Source organism: Sapajus apella, unplaced genomic scaffold (genome assembly GCF_009761245.1).
Source record: "Sapajus apella isolate SASKATOON/1434 unplaced genomic scaffold, GSC_monkey_1.0 scaffold18, whole genome shotgun sequence".
Taxonomy (NCBI): domain Eukaryota; kingdom Metazoa; phylum Chordata; class Mammalia; order Primates; family Cebidae; genus Sapajus; species Sapajus apella.
The window spans coordinates 26,014,320-26,039,036 of NW_022436958.1; the positions used below are offsets into that span (position 1 = coordinate 26,014,320).

The following is a 24,717-nucleotide window of genomic DNA, read 5'->3' on the forward strand; positions in this document are numbered from 1 at the left end:
TTTTTTTTTTTTTTTGGAAAAGGTTTTTTTTCCTCAGTCAACTGAATTACTTTTCACCACTTTGCCTTGGCACTCTTAATGCACACATCAGAGGCCCTAAGATAACTTCTGATTGCCTGGGACTCCTAAGGAAAAACAGAGGAGGTGCCATGGACTCCATTTCGGGAAAAATATCTTTGTTTTCCTCATGGAACCCCAGGAATTAAAAGTAAATTGGTCTCTCTCAGAATTTGTCTTTGTCTTTCACCTATGTCTGTTTTTTTTTTTTGGCCATGGAAACTACATGTTTTACTAGCCCTGCTTCTTGGAGAGCTATACCCTGAGGCCAATAATCCAATTAGGAGCTAGGCAAATAAAAAATCTTACAACTATTGGATCTTCTTTTGTCTGTGTAATCATATATGTGTTAAATGTGTGATGGTTATATTAAAAAAGAACTCCAGTTAATTGGCAAATAAGTGCTTAGATCAAATATGTTTTGAAGGAAAAATAAAATCTATAATGCCTTTGGGTTCATGTGACTTTAATCTTTAAAAAAATAAGTCTTAAGTGTTATTGGTAAAATACCAATGTCTTCAAAATGTAAATATGTAGTCTAAATTATGCAGATCAGATACTAGGTTTGCTAAATGTTTTAAGGTTATAAGCTGCTTCTTTGGCATTTGAGAACTGCTTGACTTGCCTGCTTTATGATTTGGTAAGGCCTGGGGACATACAGAATTAACCACATCCTTAACTATGGTGGAAAGAGACCTAATCTGTGCCTAGAACATAATGACAATAACCTACCAGGTTTTGCACTAAAATTAAAAATTGCTAACAGTTGCCATCATAACCATGTAATTGAGACTACTGAAAATAGGTTTATATGCAATTTGTGTAAGGACAGTAAAATGAATTTTTAGTAAAAGATTATAAGAAAGCATGAGAATGTAAATTTTTGCCGAGGGTTAAAGGATTGTTTTGAAATAGGTAAGATAAACCTGAAGGTTTAAACAAACGGTGGAAGATTTGTAAAAAATAATCTTGCAAAAGAAATTATGTGTGTGAACATATTGACTAACTTCAAAAAGGTATTATATAGTTTTTCCATAAATTGTGTATTGAAATAAAGGCACAACAAGGTGTTCTTAAGGTACTGATCTGTTATTTAACAAAGATTTGTAAAGGGTTATAAAAGGTTTACAAGAATCTTACCTCATAGTCAATCTGGTTAAGACTCTATACTCTTAACCAGATAATTCTATAGACAGAATTATCTATAAGGTTTTATTTAAAATTTGGGGTTGATATTAATAGTAGACTAATGCATTTGGCTTTCTCTCTCTTGAACAAGATTTTCATGTAATAGTAAAGAATAATGAAAGGTTTTTGCCTTTCTTAAAATTTTTGAGTCATTATTTTGGCTAAATAAATAATTTAGGGTAATTGGGAATTCTATTTCATAATATCAAGTGCTTTGAAACTTTACCCTGTTTGGCAGGCTTCACAAAATCAAACTTCAGTTTCAAGGTTGTTTTTCCTGGCCCCTAACTTTTAGATGCTAGAGAGGGCCCCTGGAGCATGCAAAAGCGAGGTAATCAGGATTGTTTGACACGTTTAGTTATGTGGGATTTCCAAACTGATGTTTAATCTTCTTTAGATTATATTTTAGTGAACAATATCAGTATATGTTTCAAAATTGTAGGGGATGTCTAAAATTCTAATGTGTGAGTATATGCTATCAATCATAATAAAGGTTATTATATTAAGCCTTTGTAAACCACAGAAAAAACAAAATTTATTTGTCAATCATGTTTTTGACTATAACTATCCTGGATATTTTGTCACTGATAGACAATTGTTGTCTTGCTTTGATCCTTTGTAAAAAAATGGTTTATAATCAGCTATAGGACTTGGACAGGAGCTCTTAAATACAAGTTTCTGATATCTTTGGAGATTGTGAGATGGGAATAGAGGGAAACATATGAGACTCATGAAAAGCTGAAATGCTCATGAATATCAAGCAGATCAAGAGTTAACTGGATGGACTGAACTAATGGAAAACTGAAATAATCTTTTAACTTTTTACTTAAAATGTTGCTGATCCTTGTTTTGTTTTCAGAATCAAGGAAACTTATTTTGAGCTATTTACAGCCTTTGATAATTGAGTAAGGTACGTTCCTGTGAACAAAATTTGGAGCATATTTGTTTCTTTCTGCCTGGCTTTTTCAGAATTTGGAAACTATTTGTGAGTATTTTTAACTTACGGCAATATAGTTATTTGCATTAGTGCAATAAGAATCCATTTTCTTTCTGCAATAGGTCACAATTGGAGAAACTGGTTGTTTTACCAAGGCTTTGATTGGAAAGATGTACATCCCTTTAAGAAATCAAGCTTGACCTGCAGAACCAATTAAAACTCCTTAGGAACACTGGCATCATTCTTTGTCTACGCAGTTCTCATACAGGGTTCCTAACCTGTGGTGAGTAAAGAATGTCACTTTCCAACAGGCCCAGGAGCCCTATGTTCTGAGGACCTCAAGAAGAGAGGAATTTGCCCAACTCATAGGTATTTCAGAGTACAAACCCATGGCTGGACTAGGCTTTAAAAGGTCTTATCTGAGATTCCTTGTAGGACAGAGTTCTATCAAAGCCAATTTAAATGCCTATGTGAAATAAAACTATTCTTGCTGCACTTTATGCAGATAATCAAGCCAAGTATAAGACTGGTGTTTATTTTACAAATAATTCAGTCCTTTCATGATTTATTTTTGACAAAAATGAGGACTGGAAACAGAAAAGTTATGTTTCCAAACTTATACACTTGTGATTCCATTCTAATCTCATCAGCTGTTTTTAAGTTTTTGCCTACATGTTAGACTAACCCTGCTTATTCCTGTGACCCAACCAGCGATATCCAGCTGCAGCTCAGAAGAAACAAAAGGGCTGGGTAATGTAAAAATCTAGATCATTATTCTAGTTCTGGGGAATTATCCTGCAAATCCCGCCAAGTGATAGAAATAAATAGGGTACCCATAACCTGGAGGTTTCTTTGTTTGGGAAAATAAGACCAAGAGAGCTAACCAAAGCCAAGCCTCATATACCCAAATCGTAGCAGGGATAACTATAGCCACAGTTATTTGGGCATGTTGGCAGTCTTGGAATTGTTCAACTGTACTTATTCCCCAGTTTCATTTTGATTTGTGTCTTCTGATTACCCAAATTCTTTCTTCTCGCTAAAAGGCCATTGAACTTCAAATGTCAATGCAAATGAAACCATGCATGGATGTGCCATTCTTCTAGTGACCCTTAAACAGACCTCAGGAGGAGCCCTAACTGTCACTTTTACAAAAACAGAACTCCCTGTCAGCAGGAAGCAGTTTAGAATGGTCATTGTCTACTTTCCCCAATAGCAATAGGGGTCTCCACTCCTGAAGAAGGGAATGAAAGGAATTAGCCAGCTTTCTTTAGGCAGACAGTAAGGAAACAGTCCCTAGAGAACCTCTGACCAGCCCTACAAGTGCCTACACAAGATGTTTTGTGCAGATAAGGGAACTTGCATAGGGGGCTTGCCTAAGCATGGCTGCAGTGGTCTAATTGGATAGCGTGGAGCCACCCGGAATTCACATCTTATAGAAATAGGGAACCCAGCCCCATTAGCTTGGATCTATAGAAGCCTTTGTATTCAATTGAAAATGGGGGAAACTGAGAACCTGCTTTCAGAACCCCTCTCTCTTTGCTAAGAGCTTTTCTTTTGCTTAATAAATTCTACTCCACTCATTCTTTGAGTATCCGTGTGCCTACTTCTTCCTGGTCATGAGACAAGAATCCAGTCCTAGCTGAGCTAAGGAGCAAAAAGTCCTGCATCAGTATTGTGAATTTTGTTTTTATTAATTTCAAGAGTGAAGAATCAGTGAGTCTTCATAAAAATAATTGTTGATAATTTGCCTTTTTAATTAAGTATAATTTTTAAACCATGAAATTATTATGGAAAAGTATTGCTATATATACAACCACTTTTAGTTTGTTGTATCTGAAAGGCATTTCAAATCCTGTCATTGAAGAAATTTCAGACTAAATTTATCCAATTTGAAGGAAACTACAGAACACGTTAAATATTTTGTACTAATATCTATGGGCATACCACCCAAAGTACATTCAATCACATCTGATCTCAGAAGGGTTAGTCCTGGTTAATATTTAAATGGGAGAAACTTTGTACTCTTAAGCCTGAGATACTAAATAATTTTAAACATTAGCTAATAAGAAAACATCAACATTATTTCTTCATTAAAATTTTTTGATTACAAGTCAGCCTACATTCCTAAAAATGCACTAAATCATAAATACTTGCTCTGGATTTCTATCAAAAATAAATATAAATTGAGAGAAACTGAATCACAATGAAGAGATAATGAACCTGTTCACAATGAACAAAGTTCAATAAAGTAAGAGGCCATAATCTTTCAGCTCTTCTTTAAGTCAGTAATATCAGAGTGGTTTTGCTTTTACTGTAACTGAGCAGCATACGACCAAAAAAATTCCCATCCCATTATTCTAATCTGAACTCCACATAAAGTAGATGGGATGTAAATTTAAACAAGAGACTGTGCTGGAAATGAACGTCCATGGAAATGATAGCTTTGCAGGCTTTTTGAAGAGTTTGAGGAGCTTTGGAGAAAATCTGCCACTTTTTCTTTCCTATTTTTGTGAACTCACTTCTCCGATTAGTTCCTACTAACCATTCAGATTGGAACAGTGGGTGTCACAGTCAAATGTTACAAATGTGTCCAACTGCCATAGTAACTCCTGAGGAGATTTAGGGGACAAATGGGAAAACAGAACAGAATCATAAAGAGGATATATTTTAGAGACTGAGAACTTCACTTTCAGAATCAGATTACCTTGGTTTGAAGGCTACTTCTATCATTTACTATGTGACCTAAGCAAGTTGCTTCGTCTCTCTAATTTCTCCTCTATGAAATGCAGATGGTAATAATAGCACTATCTCACAGCCCTGTCATATAAATTAAAATTGATAATCCACTAAACCATTTACCACTGAGCCTGGCACATATTAAATACTCAATCAATGTCAGAAATTATTAAAGTTACCATAATTCTACTTTCATGACAATAATATACTTACATGAATCCTAAATCTTGGGAATCTATTTTGGCTCTAAAGTTCTACATAGACTTAAAGATTATATGGCCTTTTTAATATTCAGAAACTTCTTTGTGACCTAAGCTATTTTGTGATTAAATCTGAACTAATTTTCTTAAGTACTTTCCTTAGTAGAGCTATAGGAAAATTCTACTTGTGGATTAATAGTATATTTTTTCTTATCTGTTCTGTAGATTAAAATCTTCTGGCTCATTAAGGTCCCTTCATACATCTTATTTTCTCATTATCTCAAAATGGGTTTCCACTGAATTCACCAGACATTCCTGTTAGCAATAAAGGCCAACTGAAAGAACTATGTGGTAACAGTTTGACCAATACTAAGTTTAAAGGAAATGTAAACTATCATTACTTTCATAATATGGCTGTGAAGCATTTATTAAATTAGCATGTGTAAATGCTATATACTGTTATGTAGTGTTTTCCCAAGTAATTTATAATGTCTTGAGTATCTATACTAGATTTTATATTTCTTTGTTTCTAGAATCTACCCATCACCCAATGTGGACTCTGTGTGTGTGTGTGTGTGTGTGTGTGTGTGTGTGTGTGTGTGTGTGTGTGTATAGAGAAGGGGTGTGTGCATGTGTGTGGTTAATGCTGTTTGTTTGAATTCCTATCTTCATCTCTGCAATGGGCCACTGTTGTTTGATTCTCTTGCTTTACAGGCTTGTTTCTCCCACTACATTTTTCTGGTGTGACTGTCAGTCAAGGGCTACACTTCTTCCACCACAAGGATGAATATAGGGCCCAAGTTGGTCAATGAGAGTTGTCTTTTTCTGGGATAATATGGACACTGGAAGAGAGAAGGTCTCCCCAAATTACTAACTGTGAGCACTGGGTGAGACAGGAGAGTCTGAGGAACTTTCTGCTATTAGATGGGGAGTGCAATCAACACAGAAGAAAGGGAATAATTGTCACAAGTTATACAAAAATGAATGCAGCCCGCCCCAAAGCAGATCTTTCTCTGTACCTTTCGGTAATTTGGCCCAAAAAACTTCCCTTTTCTTTTCATTTTTTGCTTAAAGTGGTTTGAGTTGGATTTCTGTTACTTGCATTCTGTTATGGTACTGACTGAAACAGTCTCATATGGCTGGCCAATAAAGATTTGAAATCCACAGTCCCATCTTCATAAACTATTCTGATACTCTTATTCAGGAAGAGTGGTCTAATATAAAACTTGTCAAAGCTGAACATGACAACAAAATGATACATTTAATTCTAAAAATTAGCACAACATCCAAACTAAACTAGCCTCAAGAATAACAAAATCATAAAAGAGTGCAAAATTGTGGTTCACTTTTATTAAAACAGGGCAAATATAGCCAATAATTTGATCTTCAATTGAGAAGTGCAATTGCTTGGTAAAAGGAGACCTTACCTTTGTTCTCCGCCCAACTTTTCTTACAATTCATTGTTAACTGTCCACCACTCCATTGGAATTTGGTAGAAACAGCCAGCCAAGGGCTTGCCTCCCTGAGATGTACACTACTGCACATCAGCCTGTACTGGCTGGACTGTAGTGAAGGAAAAAACACACACACATCTTCTGAGAATTATATTCTCTTTTCTCCAAATAAATAAAGAAGGTCAGATGACATATGGCATAATGAAATATGACATGATGCATTCCAGAAGATTAATAAGGTCAAAGGGGTCTATGGATCCCAAATAACAGGAAGAACTGGAGTCTTGCCTAACAAAAGTTTTCAGAAAGAAGGCATTTTGCTTTGGAGATTTTCGACTGCAGACTTACTCTTGCCTCATTCAACCCAATACCCTCTGTGGTTTATTTTTGAATCTTTTACAATGCTACCATATGTCATGTAATTATACTAGGTACTAATCATACAAACACCTCATGCTTCATTCATTCTTTGGTACATAGAGATCCCACGTATGTTTCACTTCAGATTTTTATTCCTTATCTTGGAAACTTCTCAGCTCCAAAACTCACTTAAGAGTTTATATTCTCCAAACAGTATCCCAAACTCCCAATGCAGGTAAAGTTTCCTCTCTCAGCACTGTCTGCACACTCTGTGTTTACCCATAGAAAAATACTTTACATTGCATGATAATGCCAAGGTACTGTACTTGTCTGTCTTCTTCAAGATTCAAAGGCAGAGATTTGCCTTTTAACTCTGAATTCCCAGCACCTGGCACTGTGTGTGTATATATTATATATTGATATATATTATGCATCATATATAATATACATATTGATATATATTATGTATTATATATAATACACATATTGATATACATTATATATTATATATAATACACATAATATATGCATATAATATATATCTAATATATTATATATATTGTATATAATATATTATATATTATATATTATATATAATACATATATAATATATTATATATACACATAATATGTAATATATTGTATATAATATATAGTGTATATATAATATAATATAATATATAATGTATATCAATAAATGCTTTTGAATGAATAAACAAACACTCAAATGAACAACAAACAAATGAGTGAATGCATGAATGATCACATAGTCCCTACATTGAAGGTCACTCTAGCTGAGGAGGCCAATAACTGATTGCCTAATTCTAATTTAACATAATAGAGATAAGATTCAAGTGGTGAGACAGAACAACATCTATGCCTTTGTCTCTTGATGACTGCTCTATTCTTTGTGCACTGAAGTGTTTAAATTTATTGTTGAATAATCTATAAACAAAATCTTGACTTCTTTTAAAGAAAGAATATCATACAAATCTATTATGCGAATAAAATAAGCAAGAACATTTGATTAAGAAAATACTGCTGTCTGCCTGCAGTAAATATATTGAAAATTTCCTGACAAGAATCTCCATGCAGGCCTAAAAAAGAAATAAAAATGACAAGTAAAGTGTTTTAGTTATTAACAAGTTGTTTTTGGTGACTAGAGGACAACTGATGTTAAAAGTAGTGAATATGGAAATATTAAAGATAGCTGTAATTAGGAAATTTCACAAACACAAAATAAAGTATATAATCCTAAAAATGATTTATTGAAGAGCTCTGCTTTCAAGTACTTAAATAAAATTTCAAGAGGCTATGCCTGCAGGAGGAAGTTCTTGATATTTGGTCTCTACATTGTTTGGTTTGACATGTGGATGCTTGGAAGGTTTGTTACTGAGAGCTAAAGGGGGCACGTACAAAGAAGATAAAGCATTCCTACTGATGCCTTTTTTCCCAGTTTGTGGTCACAGCCTTTACTCAGTCCCTTATTATTTCTAGCAAGGACCATAGCAACTTAAGTATTTTACCTGCCTCCAAAATTTCCCTCCATTCATTGTATTTTTTACAGTGTAAAAAAAAAGTGAACTTATATAAAATATGATCAAAATTATGATCTTCCAGCACTTTGAAAAAGTCTTTCACCTGCATCATACCTCTCCAATTGGGGTACTTTGGAAAGTAGGAGGGGATACTTCACAATTTGCGGAAAGTATAAGAAGCTTTAGGAAAACTCTGGAGTTTTTTAGTGGGCTTCAGGGTCACTCAGTGGTAAGTAGTCATCTTAGTTCATTTGGGCTGCTAAAATAAAATACTTATCAACTTGGTAGCTTACAAACAAGAGAAATGTATTGTCCACAATTCTGGAGGCTGTGAAGTCCAAGATCAAGTTGCCAGCCCATTTAGTGCCTGGTTGAGAGCCTGCTTCCTTGTTAGATAACCTTCATCTTTTCATTGCAACCTCACAGTGCAGAAGGGGGCCAAAGAGCTCTCTGGGGCCTCTTTTATAAGGACACTAATCCCATTCATGAGAGCACTGTACTCATGACCTATTTTCAAAGGTCCCGCCTCCAAATGCCATCACCCTGGTGATTATGGTTCAACGTGTAAATTTTGATGGAGATGCAAACATTAGTTCTATAGCAATATTTTAAAATATTTTTAAATGTTAAAACATTGTTATATTACAAAGCTAAATGTGAAAGTCAGAGGGCTTTTAAAGATAAAGCATGAGACCAGAAAACATGCAAAGCTTCTGATGGAAGCTGTTAACATTTTACTCAGACCCCCAAGACATTTATGTGAAAAGGTACAAAAGGATTATTTTGAAGTTAAATTGTCCAGACTACCCTGTCACTGGCTCGGAAGACCACTTGTTCTAAAAAGACATATGGGCTTTAATGCCTTCATAACTTTGTTGTTATGTTTTTTTCTACCTGGAATTCTTATCCCTTCCCTTGGCTAACTCTTCCATCAATTTATACACTCTTTGATTCAGCAAACATTTGATGAACTCCATTCTGCCAGGGTTCTACTAGGCCCTCATGATGTAGGGATAAAGAGATCCTTCAGAGATGGCGAGGAGAGCAGGGGAATCATAGAAGAATGTTAATAAACATAATAATGACCTGACATTGCTTGTTATATACTTAGTAGCATGATGAACACTTTCCACATTTCTATTTAATTCTTATATCAACTCTGATAAATAAGTTTTCCCAGTCCTGAAATTTGCCTTAATGTCACACAATAAATGCTGCTTGCATTGATGACCTACAATAAATGACTGAAATAAAAAAGCAATCCAGTTTGACTCTGATTTATGCTCTTGAAATTTACTGACTATGCAGTTTGATGTGACCTTCTAGATCTGGCTTAAGTGTTTAATCCTGTCTCTTTTTCCTCCCTGTAAATTCTTCCCTTATAGAATAATAACTTTCTCCCTAATATTCTTTATTATCATGCATTTCATTATTGATATTTATATATATATGCTTTCTGTCCCACTATCTGGGAAAGCCCCTACAGCAGGTGCTTCTCAGATCTATGCGTGTATCACGTTCTTCTGGCACAGTGGATCTGCTGAACGTGGCAGGATAGAGTGGCCTTTGTGGTGGACGAAGCACATCTAAAACTTGCTGAGATCACACATAGCTGCCCACAGGCTTTAAGATGTGTTTTGTTTGGCCTAAAAAAGTTCAAAGTATTTTTTAGTTTGTCAACTTTAAGAAATGAAGCTATCTTAAATTCTGCATTTCCAGCGTCTCTTTTAAAATGGAAAGATTTGCAAACATTCATTGATTGGTCAAGTATTTCTGCCTAACCACAATTAGCTAGAGCTGTGTATCAGCTGTATGCTTGAGATGAGGCCTGCAGTCCACAGTTCGCCACAGTCCCCGCTGCCATGCTGTGCTTCTCTTTGAATTTGATTCCCTTATGCACTTTTAGGGCCCTGACCCTAATATTTCCAACTTTTCTTCTGTCTTCTCTTAAGTCTCTTGATTTCTATATATTCATATAATGGTAGGAATCTATAAATAATAGAACTTTTAAAGTAAAAACAGATGAAAGGAAAATACAAAGGGATGTTAATGCAATGTGTATAACAGTAAACTGTTACTAAATGTAAGTTAAGTGAAATGCCAAGAATAGAAAGCCTCATTACTACATAAATATAAAATGCATAGAAAAGAAGCTCTCAAGAATGGCATGTGTAAGTTCTCATCTCAAATAAATATAGACAGCGCAGGTCTATTTATAACTTGCTCATGGTCTTTTCATAGCTGTTTCAGCTCACACATAAGAGGTTATCTCAAACGGTACTATAGTGTTGTTTGTAGTGATTACAATTACAGAAAAACTTCATTAATTCAAAAACTTGAATGCTTGGGATAGAGAACGGAGGCAAGCTTGGCTATATATTGCAGAGAGTTTATGCAAAGATTTGCTAAGCAAATATATTGAGTAAATTGTTCATAAAAGAACTGCTTGCTTGACTAATTTTAGAGTCATGAATTCCTAGCAATGTAAGTGCACTGTAAGCAAAAGCTAGGTGCTGCTTAGGTTGGTATATTGGTATAATAAGTAGAAATCATTTCTATCTACTCTCTGAAGCAGTACTCCTGCTAGACATAGCTTTTTATGCTAGTTCAAGTTTCAGTATTTATTTGAAAACAGTAAGGTATTATTCCAACAAAATCTGTTGTTTCACTGACTTTTCATCATCTCAGACAGCTCTTTTCCCCAGGTTAACTGACTTAGATCTGACTCTTTTTAGTAGAGTAAGTGCAAAAAGGAAACCATAGTTCAGAGAAAATCCTAATTAGTCCCCTAAGCTTCAATAGACACATCCATTATATTAAAAAAAACCATGCTATAATAATATGAGAGTTGGCAGCCAAACAATAAGTGTCCAAACATGATGAATAGCAGGTTAACCACCTCTATAAACGTAGGAGCAACCACATTATGTTAGCCATGTTACTTAGTCTTGTAATAGACAAAATCATAGTATATTGCTTTATTAATCTGTTAAAGAGTTGCCCAACATCTCAAGATACATAGGAGTACAAATAAATGTCTTACCTCTACTGATAGTCATTTATAAGAAAAATAATATGTTTTATGGTGCAGAAAACAACCTGTAAAATAGTTGAAATTGATAAGAAAATTGCGTCCTACCTGGGTCACTTTCTCTGTCACATTGTGTGTTCGATCTTTAACCTTGGGTGCAATAATGGTTTTATCTGAAGAAGGTGGAGATGAATTCTTTTTCTCAGTCTTGACATCTGAAAAATTCAGAGTGAGCTGTGGAATCTTGTTAATGGTGCTGTATTTGTTGAGGTTTGAATCCGATGTGGATCCCAGGAGGCTTGACTTGATATGATTAAAGGGCCCTAAAAAAAAAAAAAGGAAAGTATTTGTAAGAGTAATATAAGAAGATGTAGAAGAAAGAGGCAGTTCTGAATGCCCTGCTAATGATTCATGACCAATATGATCCTGATTTGAGTGTGCTAAATGCAGCCAGCTTATACCTGGACTCGGGGCTTAGGGTCACCTTGGGCCACGTGGAGTGGCATGTGAGTATCTGAGAATAAGACTGGGTTCTAGTTGTGCACCCAGAGAGTAAATGGCAGATCTAGCTGTTAATTAGCTTCTTTCATTAAAGGTTGGAATAAAAGAAAAAACTACACTCTCTGTTATTGGTCAAATTCTACCTTTTAAGTTGTTTAAAAATTTCATTTTGTAATTTGAGAATTATTTGAGGAAGGACTGAGCTATGGTTAAAGTCACATTGCCCATGAAATTTCCCAAATGGGCTGTTTACCCTGCTCCAATCTGTATTACTCCCCTCTCTGTGTCACTGAGGAGTGACAAGCCATCTAGGTTTTTCATGTTTCCACTACCTATATGAGATGCTCCATAGAGCTTCTAAAAGAGTTAAACTCAGATAAAGGAATTACAGATAAAGCTGGGGAGGGTGAAAGGCCATTTTTGTGTGCATGTGTGTACTCTATTAAAAATTCTAGGATCATATATGGTATTTTTAGATCTTTTTTATCTTTCACTTATATTTAAGAGGACCACTTTCTGAGAAAAATAAAAGGTGCTATAAAAACCACACAAGAAGAATGCTCTGGCAAACATAACTTACAATAGAAGTGACCACAGCTAGGTAATAGGGCATATCTGGAACTGACAGTACCTAGTTACTTCTCGAAATCTTTCCAACAAAGATAACTTGGCAAGGTGGCAGGACTCCTGGTTTCCTTGTTGAGGAAGTAGACTGGCTACCTATATCTTTCTTTGGGACGACTCTGTTGTCTGATGCTTATGAAGAATCAGGAAATTTTCTGAGAAGTATCTTGTGTAATTAGCAATATTAGATATGCTGTTATTTAGCTCTTAAAAATTAACATCAGGGAGAATTTTATAAAAATCATGAGCTCCCTATTTTTGTGCCCCAGGAAGCGGTTAAAACATACAAGCTGCATCAATAAACTTGTTAGGCAGCATATTTTGCCTTCTATTATTTTTTTCTTTGTTCAAAATGAAGTGAACCCATTTTCAGGATTGAAGTGTATTTCAAGCATCAAGCAAGGTATAAATGCTTTAAAATTAGACTTAAAAGAATTTGCCTTTGGACAACAATCAATCAACTCAGGTCAGATACAATACTAAAAAAGCAATGCCCATCATTTTGTTTATAGTCACTATGGGGGAAAATCACACTATACTTGTTTATTAAAGTCCACACTTTTTTATTATAAAAGTTTAAAGTAATCTTAAGAAATTTTCATGTATTTAACAAATACTACGTTGCTTGAGTTGCATTTCTGTTGACTCCCTGAGTCTTATCCACAATAATGACCAAGTCCATCTAGAAGAAAAATGTTATGAGCTCTCCAGGCATTTATTGCCTTATATGTTCTCATTTACATATAGAACCTTACTCTCTTTTCTATTTATACAAAGATAGAAATAAAAGCTAATAGTGGCAACAAATTAATCTAACCTTCAGATATTTCTCTGACAGAAACTCTATTCTTCAGGTCTTTTTAGATGTCTCCAGCCCACATCACTAATTTATTTTATTGTAATACACACCAGGATAGTGTTTCCCTTTCTGCAACTTTCTATAGTTGAGTTCTAGGTTTTATATCTTAATAGTTATAATTTGTAAATTATGCTAGGATTTTAGGTTTCTTAGATATTATCTTTTCACTGATTTTAATGTCATATTTTCACTCCTTAGGTTATTTAACTAACAGGGATACTATTAAGAGATTATAGGTAACAGAGCTCAAATATATAGTTAAATTGTATTCAAAATCCTTAAGCTCATCTTTACATTCTCTTTCTGCATCATCCTTCCCTATGCTGCATTTCCATAGTAAACTGTCCACAGAGTTGCTTAAAATTTGGGCTAAAATCATGGATCATCGATGTCATCACAGATTCTATGATGTTAATAGAAAGACACTGTGTGTCTACTTTAATTGCCCTTGTGACCAGTTCCAATAAACTCCACTGAATGGGCTGCACTTATATAAGCGTGTGATTTCAACTGTGGTAGTATTTCACTCTAGGGGAGATTCGTGGGGGCATTTTTAGTCACAATTATGAAATAATTTCAGTGTCACAATTCTCCTGCCTTAAAGAATTGCCTTACATGTCTCAAGGGCATTCATGTAGGTGAAAAGCCTGTTTATTCATAAACTGAACTTTAAAATGAACTACTTCACATATAAAATACCACAATGTACTTTTTACATGAGGTTAATATAAATTGAAATTTCTAGAGCTACAACTTCCATGTAGAGGTAAGAATATATATTGTTTTATTCAGAACTTTATCAGAAATTGTTTACCATTTTGGAAAATTATGCCACTTTGAGCTACACTCCTTATGACATTTGAGTGGCTAATACAAAATTTCAGAGTTTAGATTACAATCTGTGTTTGGATCTGTCATTTGTAAGTATGTAAGCTAAGAGATTTGAGTCTTCTTTATCAGTGTTGGAACCAAATATTATTAAATTTGCAGAGAATTACCAAAATCACACTAATAAAAGTTCCTTCAAAAATATTTCATATAAATATCCTCCTATATATGTAAAATGATATGGAACAATGAAAAGAAAACTATGTCTTAAAAAAGATATACTTGAAATTATTTATTTGTCTTTGGGTTGCATGTTGGTTTTCAATTTCATTCTCAAAACTCCCTGGAGATCTGCCACAACTTCTCTATAATGTCTTAATTGCCATTTCATTTTCCATTCCATCTTCTGTTTCTCATTATATAACAAAACATGTTTACAGGATCCTTTTTATGTATTAGAGGATGAATATATGTCCTGACATCTAGTGGGATTTCTTTCTTCTGTGGAATTCACTACTATTGCATTATATCACATAATGTTTCATTTTAACACTACTATTAAAAGCAAGAGCTAGATCACTTGTGAGAATACCATGATCATTATTTTCTCTTCAGTTTGTATTGGTATATTAATCATAATTCAATTTTAGTTACTTCCCGTTTTAAAAATTTGTATATAAATAAGTCTGATCTAGTTCTTGACTCCAATGATGGTTTTGTTTATGCTGTCCATCCATACTCCTGCTGTACCATTTTACCTGGTACCTGTATGAATGTTTTCTCATGTACTTATTGCTTTTAAAACCATATGTCTGATTTTTTCTTCATATGTCTGATTATTGCATTATGTTTCTTAGTGTAGTTATATTTGAACACTAACATTGAAATAAATATTTTATTATAAACTGCTTTTCTTTTATTTCTCCCATATATTACAGTTAGGGAATCATGTTGATATTTTAGAACTAGGTTAAATTATCTTAGAGTTCCATTTCAGGATAGCAAAATAAGTATAACAAAATATTTGTAGAGAGAAAGAGACACTGGATCTGATATGACTGAGAAACTGGTTGATAAAATGCCGTACTCAGATTTGGCTTCAGAATTTGCAACTTCATTGCATTCACTACTTGAGCTTCTCTTATTTGCTAAACTGGTACTCTATTTTTTTTTTTTTTTTGGCTTAGTCTTAAAGAGTTAATCCAGATTTTCTTTTAATATACATTTTAATTAATTCAGCAAAACTTAAAATATTACTTAAACTAACTTGTGCTTGCTACTTAGAAAAGGCATTTAAAATTTTTTTAATGCTGTATAAAAAAGATAATTATGCTTCTTTCCACTGATTTTAAAGCAGATGTTTAAATGAAGAAGTCTTCTAGAGTCTGCAAGATGATCAGTGTTGGCTTAGGTTCCTCTAAGCCCATCTAAATGCACATGAAAAAAAAATTCAACATTTTAATTAAGGTATATATTAACAATATCCCTATTTCACCAATTGTAAACCTAAGCGGACAGAATATGAGGCCAAAAAAGAAGAAGAATAAAGGACCAGAATACATGGTTTCCTACCTCCTAAGTCTATATTCAGAGAGGCCTTGGTTGAGGATTTAAAGGTGAAAGGCAGCCTCACTGAGAGTGATCATGAACAGATGGGATTTAGGATTCTAATGAAAGAAAGGAGAATAACCTGAAAAACAAAGTAAATAAATTTAAAGGAAATGAATGGGCAGAAATAGAGGGAAATAAGAGATTCAGTAGAAAGTAATGTAAAATTTAAGAGCACAGAGGACTTGATGTTCTTAAGAGAAGCATTTATAAGATGGATGACCAGATTACATTTTTCAATATATTAGGAGAAGGTGGAAAACAGGTGACCAAGTAGACTAAACCAACAGCTGGACAGTGCTATAATATATTTCAAGTGTCTGATCAAACTTAAAGTAGGCCAGTTTCCAGCTACAAAGAAATACTTACATTTAGAAATAAAGCTAGAAGCTAAAGCCACAATTGGGAAGAATTTTAGATTAAAAATATTTAAAATTTGTATGAGGAGGCTATTTAAATTTATCATGAGTTATGAGATGCTAATGGAGAATATATTTTTCTTTTAGATGGTGCTGGAAATATAGCTAAGAGCATCTGATAGATTTAAAAAACAATAATGCTGCTTAAAAAAGTCATTTTTGAGGGCCAAATGTGATCGGAAAGAAGGAAACCAAACAAGGGTTGTTTTTAAATCATCAGGTATTTGTACAATTTTTCGTAGGGCACTGAGTTTATTTTTAGCTAAAGTTTAATAAAACTCAAATTGCTGAATTGACTTAACGTGAAAGAAGATGCAAATGCGGTGTTTAATAATTAAACTTTGTAAAAGAACACTGTCAGTAAATATAAGGAAACTAGTTTAGCACTTAGAAAGATACATAAGAGGTAATCATCAAATTATTTTTCTTCACATTGTTTCAGTGCATGACATATTATTTGCAGGAGAAAACTATTTTCATGGAAAATCAATTTGCAAATTCTTATCAAATGAGAAGACACTGGGTAACAGTCAATATAACCTATAAGAAACAAGTTATATTAGATTAATTTATTTCGTTTATGCGTCATATAGGCTAGAGAGGTGGTAAAAGCTGTAACGAACCTTGAAAATAGTTTTACTTCAGAGTCATATGACAGATTCATAGATAAACTGGAAATGGAACACTCCAGTGTTAGAGGGAAGCTGGGTTACTTGAGATAACAAGGAGGTGGAAGCATTAAGGGGGCAAAATTGTATCATGACTTATTTATGAAGTACAGAAAGTGACGTAGGGTTTTATTGATGACTTGGAAAGCAAAATAGACAAAAGCCACTACGTTTGAGGTAAAAATTAATATATGAACGATGGAGGTAGGATTAGGTACCTCTCTCACATATTAGAGAAATTGTGAAAAAATTGTAATACATACATATGTATATGCAGAATGTGCAATTTATTTGAAATTGCTTTTCCACTCTTTGACAATGGATTAGACTTTTAACGAAGAACTTTGAAGTGTTAGCTTAAGGAATATGAATGCTACGGAAATTTATTAAAGGGAAACAAAATAGATCCTAAGAAAGAAGATTAAGTGAAAATTAGTTTTAGAAATAAGATTGAGTACCAATTTGCTGTCTTTTTACTGTGATATTGCATCAGGATTAGTAGTAGTCAGCTATTATTTCTGTCCAGTAGAAATAGATGCAGGGGCAAAATACATATTAGAAAGGAGGATTTAGGTTATCTCTTTGTGTAGCAGGCACTAACATAGACTTCCCGAGAAAGTTAAAGAATGGCCTCCTCCAGGGATAAATGTACCACCTGTGCAAGGGATTTAGCCACCGCCTCACCTGACATGAATAAACCAGACGATCTTGAAGACATTACCAACACATTCCTAAATTATTTATTTTATTATGGTAAATAAGTGGGTTTTTTTGGTTGAATTAGATATTAAAATAATTATAATTTTGCATTTTGTACACAAAGCAGTGTAGAAACCTGCATTTTTTAGTCTTATTTAGATCTGATATAGAAGCAAAGTCAAAAAATTTAAAATTCATGCTTAATATAGGGTCCTGTAACTAATTAGCAGTAATAATGGCTTTGTGAAAAATCTTCGAGGCAGGCACTTAAACATTGTTAGTAGTTTTCAAAACCAGAGCTTGAAAAGTGTAATGAAGACTTTGGAGTGAATATTTACATTAAATTTTATTGTTTGCAAATGTGTTCTCCTATATGGGGATATAACTTCTTAAGTATTAATATATGAAAACTTTCTACTATAGTTTAGAGATTTGTAATGCCAAATTCTGGCTTTGATGATTTTACCATATACTTTAAATCATGATTGTAAAATTGATGTGCAATCTGAAATCTATGTAATAAATAAAGAATATCCGTATTCAAATACTACTCCTATTAAAAATGAGAGAGTTGAGATAAAAGGATTGGAGAGTAAATGAATTATTTTGACACTAAAATTATTATGACACTAAAATGAAATAACTGTATCTATATATATATAACATATATGTAAACTAATAGTTGAAAAAGTTAAACAACTCCAATTTTCTATTTATTGAAAAAAAATCAGATTCATTTATCTCTACATGTAAAAATCATCTGAAAATTAATTAATGCCTACTAATTTACTGCTAACTGTTAAATCCTAAAGCCAATTGGCAAGACTATCTGTATCCTGCTTCCTGAGGTTACATTCTGAATTATATCAACGCAAACCACCACACACAGTCGACAGTAATTTGCACAGTTTTAGAAATCACAGTGGACAGGCCAAAAAAAAAAAAAAAAGAAGAATGATGTAGGTGAAATCCCATTTCACTATTAGGGTCAACCTTCATAGACCCTTTTTAAAATTCTTACAAAATAAAATTGGGGTGGGTTTTGGGGAGATACTGCCATAATTTCCCTGATTTTTTTTTTTTTTGAGACAATTTCCCTGATTTTTAAATTTCCCTAGGCTGCTGACCAAACATCTTTGGTTCCTAGTACCATTAATACATAACCATCACCAACTCTGATTTATTTTAGGGAAGCAATTGAGAAATCAATATACAAAATTTCACAGTAGTCGGTGTACCAGTGACATAAAGGAGAGAGTGGCCAAAACAGTGAATTCTAAGTAATGATCATTACTGGTGGAGACGCGTTCATGCAACACACATGCACAAAATAAGTCACTATCACCATTTGCACACCCACAGCAGCATGCATGGCCTTTGCTGAAAGACCAAGTCCCAACGGTTTTCAATTTGATGATGATCATATGGTTATTATATTCTGTAACCCTTGTATCTACTATGATATAGTAGAAAACAGAAGTGAATTTCAAATTTTTAGCCCAATCCAAATTTATGCAGAGTATTCCCAGTTAAACATAACCCTGTGGTAGTTGTAGGTCATGCCAGTGATTTCAGACTAATATAGAACACAGTTAAAAATGATTAAAATATAATAGAGAAAAATAGAAAATGACTATCATGCATGTGTAGTTTACTACTACAGTAAGCTTAAAACCATACCCCCTGCCATCCAGGAACGTGAAACTAGTTTTAAGGAAACAAAAGAGGAACAAGTGAAGTGATGCTGTCATGGAGCACTTTGCTTATCTTATTTAATCTTGCACTCAAAATTTTTGTTTTCCTGAAATAGGCTTTTGTGCCTCTGTCACATTGGAATATATTTTGCTCGATATTTGTTTCTTTCCAAATGATTTAAATATTTAGGAAGTATTTGTTGTCAACCTAGCCTTATAATTCTTGCAGGCAAAAGGAGCTCATAATCATTTTGGTGACACAGCAGAGAAGTAACAATGTCTCTAGCAAAATCAAGCCACGATGTCTCCACCAGGCACCCAACTAGCTAAGGGCGGCATACAGCAGGCAAGTTAACATGCCAAGTAAAGGGGCACGTTGAGCATCAGATGGTGAAAATTGAGTTTGTACATTACCTTTGACATTGCGACCATTGTCTGTTTTGAGCACATAAGGATAAAAAAAGAGAAATACAAAAAGAAGACTAAAATTATATTATATACACTGAATTACCTGTGTAAAAACAATCAGAGAAGTCAGAATATGATGGAAAATTTCTCTTCAATTGAAATTAACATTGTGTACTATTCAACCAAGTAACATGCATATACTAAAAAGAATATCCGTCATAATATACATTCTTATTTAAATATATGAAGCATTTATCTCAATTTAAATGGATTCCAAAGTACAGATTTTATAATTACGACAGTTTAGAAATAGACTTCCCCAGCTGCCTAAAGTTGTGACAAAAACTTTCAACCTTGTCAACAGTGAATTTTAGTGTCTCCTCTACTGTTACTTAGAATATACTCAAAGGAAGACTCCACATTATGCATATTTAGTACTTTTTTGCATATACTTTAACCTAGTATGTTAATAAGAAAAATGTTTCTAAGATAACAGTTTCCTTTTCTTTTTTTTATTTTTATTTTTATTTTGAGACGGAGTTTTGCTCTTGTTGACCAGATTGGAGTGCAATGGCATGATCTCAGCTCACTGCCACGTCCGCCTCCTGGGTTCAAGTGATTCTCTTGCCTCAGCCTCCTGAGTAGCTGGGACCGCAGGCATGCACCTCCACTCCCAGCTAATTTTGTATTTTTAGTAGGGACGGGGTTTCTCCATGTTGGTCAGGCTGATCCTTGAACTCCCAACCTCAGGTGATCCGCCCACTTCTGCCTCTCAGAGTGCTGGGATTACAGGCATGAGCCTAATTTAGAATTTTAATGGCTTTGTGAAAAATCTTAGAGGCAGACACTTAAACATTGTTAATAGTTTTCAAAACCAGAGCTTGAAAAATGTAATGAAGATTTTGGAGTGAATATTTACATTAAATTTTATTAAGCTTGCAAATGTTTTCTCCAATTTGGGGATATAACTTCTTAAGTATTAATATGTGAAAACTTTCTACAATGGTTTAGAGATTTGTAATGTCAAATTCTGACTTTGATGATTCTACCATATACTTTAAATTGCACCCTGCCAACAGTTTCCTTTTCTTTCCCTTCCTTCCTTTCCTTTCTTCCTTCCCTCCTTCCTTCCTTCCTTCCTTCCTTCCTTCCTTCCTTCCTTCCTTCCTTTCTTTCTTCCTTTCTTCCTTCCTTTCCTCCCTCCCCCCCTTCTTCTTCCCTCCCTCCCTCCCTCCTTCCTTCCTTCCTTCCTTCCTTCTTTCTCTCCTTCCTTTTTTCCCTTTGGGACAAGGTCTGGCTATATCTCTCTGGATAAACGAACTCCTGGGCTCAAGTATCCTCATGCCTCAGCCTCCTTTGTAGCTGGGACTACAACCATGTCACTCTGCCTGACTCCACTGTGCCTGGCTCCAACTTACATCATTAATCACAATTTTATTAACTTCCCTCCTCCAAATGTTCTTCAATGTATAGTTTGAAAACAACAAATATAACTCAAAGAGTCATTCTTAGGCAAAAATAATTGCAAGAAGTAAATGAAAGATTAGACTGTTTAAAAAATATAAACTTTTTTATTTATGTTGTCACAATGAATTCAGTGTAATAAGTAGAATTTTAAAAATTTTATTTGTAATAAAATGGGCTCTTAAAATCTGAGGTAAATATTTTCATGTTTATTTGGGATCAACAATCTAAATGTTACATACTTGCTACTAACAAAATATGCATCACTAGCTATGAAACACACAAGCTTAAAATAAATGTCACTGTCATATCAAAACCATTCAAATATATCCAATATTTGAAAAATCTATTCAGCATTTTGTTGGTATGTATGCTAACACTGTACCCATTTAAAATCTTGAGATATATCATAATAATTTCAAAGCTCACAAATGAAGTAGTTCTAAGAGTGTGGTATATTGCATTGCTAGCTGATATTGCATTGGACAAAGACATGCAAATAAAATTGTGGTCTTAGATTACAACTCCCTTTCTTCTTTGAGAGAATCACAAAAAAAACAAGTAGAGATAGTGGAAGGGATCTTGATTACCCAGAATGAAAGTCTCTATCAGAAAGCTGGGTCCAAAAACCATTAGTAAAATATCAACTGCTTGCAAGCAGTTATAAATTATAATTGTATTCGTTAAACCTGAAAATTCTATGTAAAGATTTACCAATCCCAAGAAAACTAACAAAACATTATATTATATAGTTATTACTGCTTTGACCTTCCAAGGCAGAGTGTGGCTTGTGCACCTAGTTGAGATCTGCTTGTTATTCCTCCATGACAATGTAAGTAAAGAAATTGGAGTAAATATTTAGAACCTTTGGTAGCAGTTTGACAGAGTAATTTCATTTCTGATTAATCTAATAAGAAAAAAATTGGCGTTTATATTTTATGTCTTTTTTATATTTCATTTTTCTAGTAGTATATTTTTATTGCATTCACAAATGTATTGGTCAGTGATGAGTTAGATAACAAAATTCTGGTTCTTTATCAAAGATGATTTGAAAAGTATGGTTCTAAGGTACTTGACAATGTGGATTAAATGAAAGGATAAGGTAAAATATTATGCATTAATATATCTGCAAAATATTTAAAGTTCTGTAAAAATAGCCTATACAGGAGAACTTTTTTTATTTGAATGAGGAGACCACAATCTGCATTTGAAATCTTGTGCATGATTTCACCTGTTAATCAGTTACATGAATTCATAAAACTAAAATCAGTTCTAAAAGTTTTCCATCTTTCCATATCAATGGCTCAATTTCTAAAATATACGAAATTATGAAGTCTTAAGAAGTGTAGTTTCCTTTTTGCTAATCAGTGATTTTGTAGTTAAAACTCCTGTAAAGATTGCTCTAAAATTTGCTATAAAATTGCTCTAAAATACAGTCTGAATTTATCAATCTATAGTCACATGTTGACTATAGCATAATCTGTAAGAAAGTAATACAGTTCCTGAAAATAGCTTACTTTGGGTGAGGGAGAAAAATCGAGTATGATCTTAGCACCAAATGTTTATGTATAGTACCTGTACTGAGAAATCCAAAAATATTAAATCATTCTTTCTCATAATTGTATCAGTAACTGTGCACTAAATGGAGATCATATAAATTGAAAACAATGAAGCTAAATCACGAAATATAATCTAAACTACTCAGCACCACTGTCCAACACAGGCTGTCTGTACAATGCACTAATTATGTATCAGTTTGATTTTCAAATTTTTTTTTTTAATTTTATTATACTACTGTTATAAGTCAGGATCTCTCTAGGGAATCTCTAAAAGGGCAATTTCTGGAAAGTCAGTATGATTGCTAAAAGTGACTACACTAACTAAACTAGCTTGAATATATGCTGATCATTTGAATTACCACATTGAATTTATCATTGCTGTTCAGCCACAGGACTCACTGATCAAAGATCAAATTCTAGTCGTTTCATTGTGTCAGGAAATATTGAACCTGCCATTTCTAAATGGAATAGGGCCTTAGATGACTATCCAACTTGGGAATTGGCCTTGTATTTTCATTTTCCCCTCTCTTTGGCCCACATATTAAAATGGATATGCTAATTTGCTCTTGTATCTGTTTTTGAGATACTGATTTGTCTTTCTTTGAACTTTTTCCTGCCAACTCTTTCTTTCACCTCTTCTGCCTTCTCTACTTCATGGTACCCTTTAGATAAAGATCCTCTACATGATTTACTCCTAAGACCTCAGTTTAGCTTCAGAGTATGATAGAGTAGGTAACTCATTATTTTCTGATCTGCATGATTTTGAAACAAAATTCATGAGCACAGTCCTCTCAATGTCACCTGGTCTTCTCAATGTTACACCAATAGTTATTGAGTAACTGCCGTGAAGTAGACGATTGTGCTAGGTACTAAGGCTGCAGAGCTCACTGTGCCAGAGTGCCTATGCTGGAGGAGCTCACAGCAACATAATTGTTTGCTTACATATCTGAAAAGAATGACAGACATATACTATACAATAAATACAAAATGTAATCCATGCTGCACTATATGTAAGTATTGGTTTGTACACCCGAGTGTGAAATGATTTAATTCTTCTGGTTTGGGAAGGGGAAAGTGGGTCCCTGCCAGTGGGTAGTAGTGTAAGGAAAGACAACCTGGGGAAGAGTATTCCAGGCATAACGAAGTAGTGAAGCAAGAAAACACATGTTACATTTTTGAGAAAAGGCAAATTATATCTGTGCAGTTGTAGAATAGAATATGTAGTAGGGAAGGGAGTCTAGCTGGGGCTAGAAATGAGGCTGGAAAAATAAGTGTGATAAACTGACAAAGTGCCTAATACCCCATACTAAGAATTAATGTTTTAAAGACAAAACTACCAGCAGCCTGGATAGAAAGTCTCTCAAGAATTCAAATCTATGGGAGTCTGAAAAGTGGGTCTGATGTACCCATGCCAGGAAAAGGCAAGAGATTCAACAAAAATCACGTATGGCAAGGTTTCACGGAGGTGCAGGAGTGAGGAAGGAAAAAGACTGCATAGATTTGATTGTAGACTATGGAGACAGGCAGTCCTGAGTTTGAAGCCAGGCTCTCACACTGACCAGCTCTGTAATCTTGGTCTAGTTATTTATTTAACATATCTGAGCCTCCATTTCCTCATTTATTAAATAGGGCTTAAAATGATTCCTAATTTGGGTTTGTTATGAGAGTAAAATGAGACTTAATGTGTGTTAAGTACTTACATTGCTTCAGATATAGTAAGTATTTAACCAATGTTATAAATTACCATGTTCATGATGAATTGCTTCTGTCATTGCTTTTTAAGTATCTTTAATTTCACTACTGGCTCATATAAGAATGTGAATACAAAGAGGCCAGGGATAAATAAATTCTGATTTGCTTTTCAATTTGGTTTTCGTTGAGATCA

General features: G+C 34.0%; 1 protein-coding gene across 4 annotated transcripts in view; it reads right to left on the reverse strand.

The window, feature by feature from the left end:
• Positions 1-24,717, reverse strand: part of KCNH7 (potassium voltage-gated channel subfamily H member 7) — a 462,003-nt gene that overhangs the window by 120,952 nt on the left and 316,334 nt on the right. For 3 of the 4 annotated variants that reach the window (XM_032286559.1, XM_032286561.1, XM_032286558.1), the window contains exons 5-6: positions 19,816-19,836; positions 11,610-11,824 (exon numbers count right to left, since the gene is read on the reverse strand). In XM_032286559.1, the coding sequence (XP_032142450.1) occupies positions 11,610-11,824; positions 19,816-19,836 (236 nt within the window). The remainder of the gene's footprint in view (positions 1-11,609; positions 11,825-19,815; positions 19,837-24,717) is intronic. The other variant, XM_032286560.1, reaches the window with a different exon arrangement.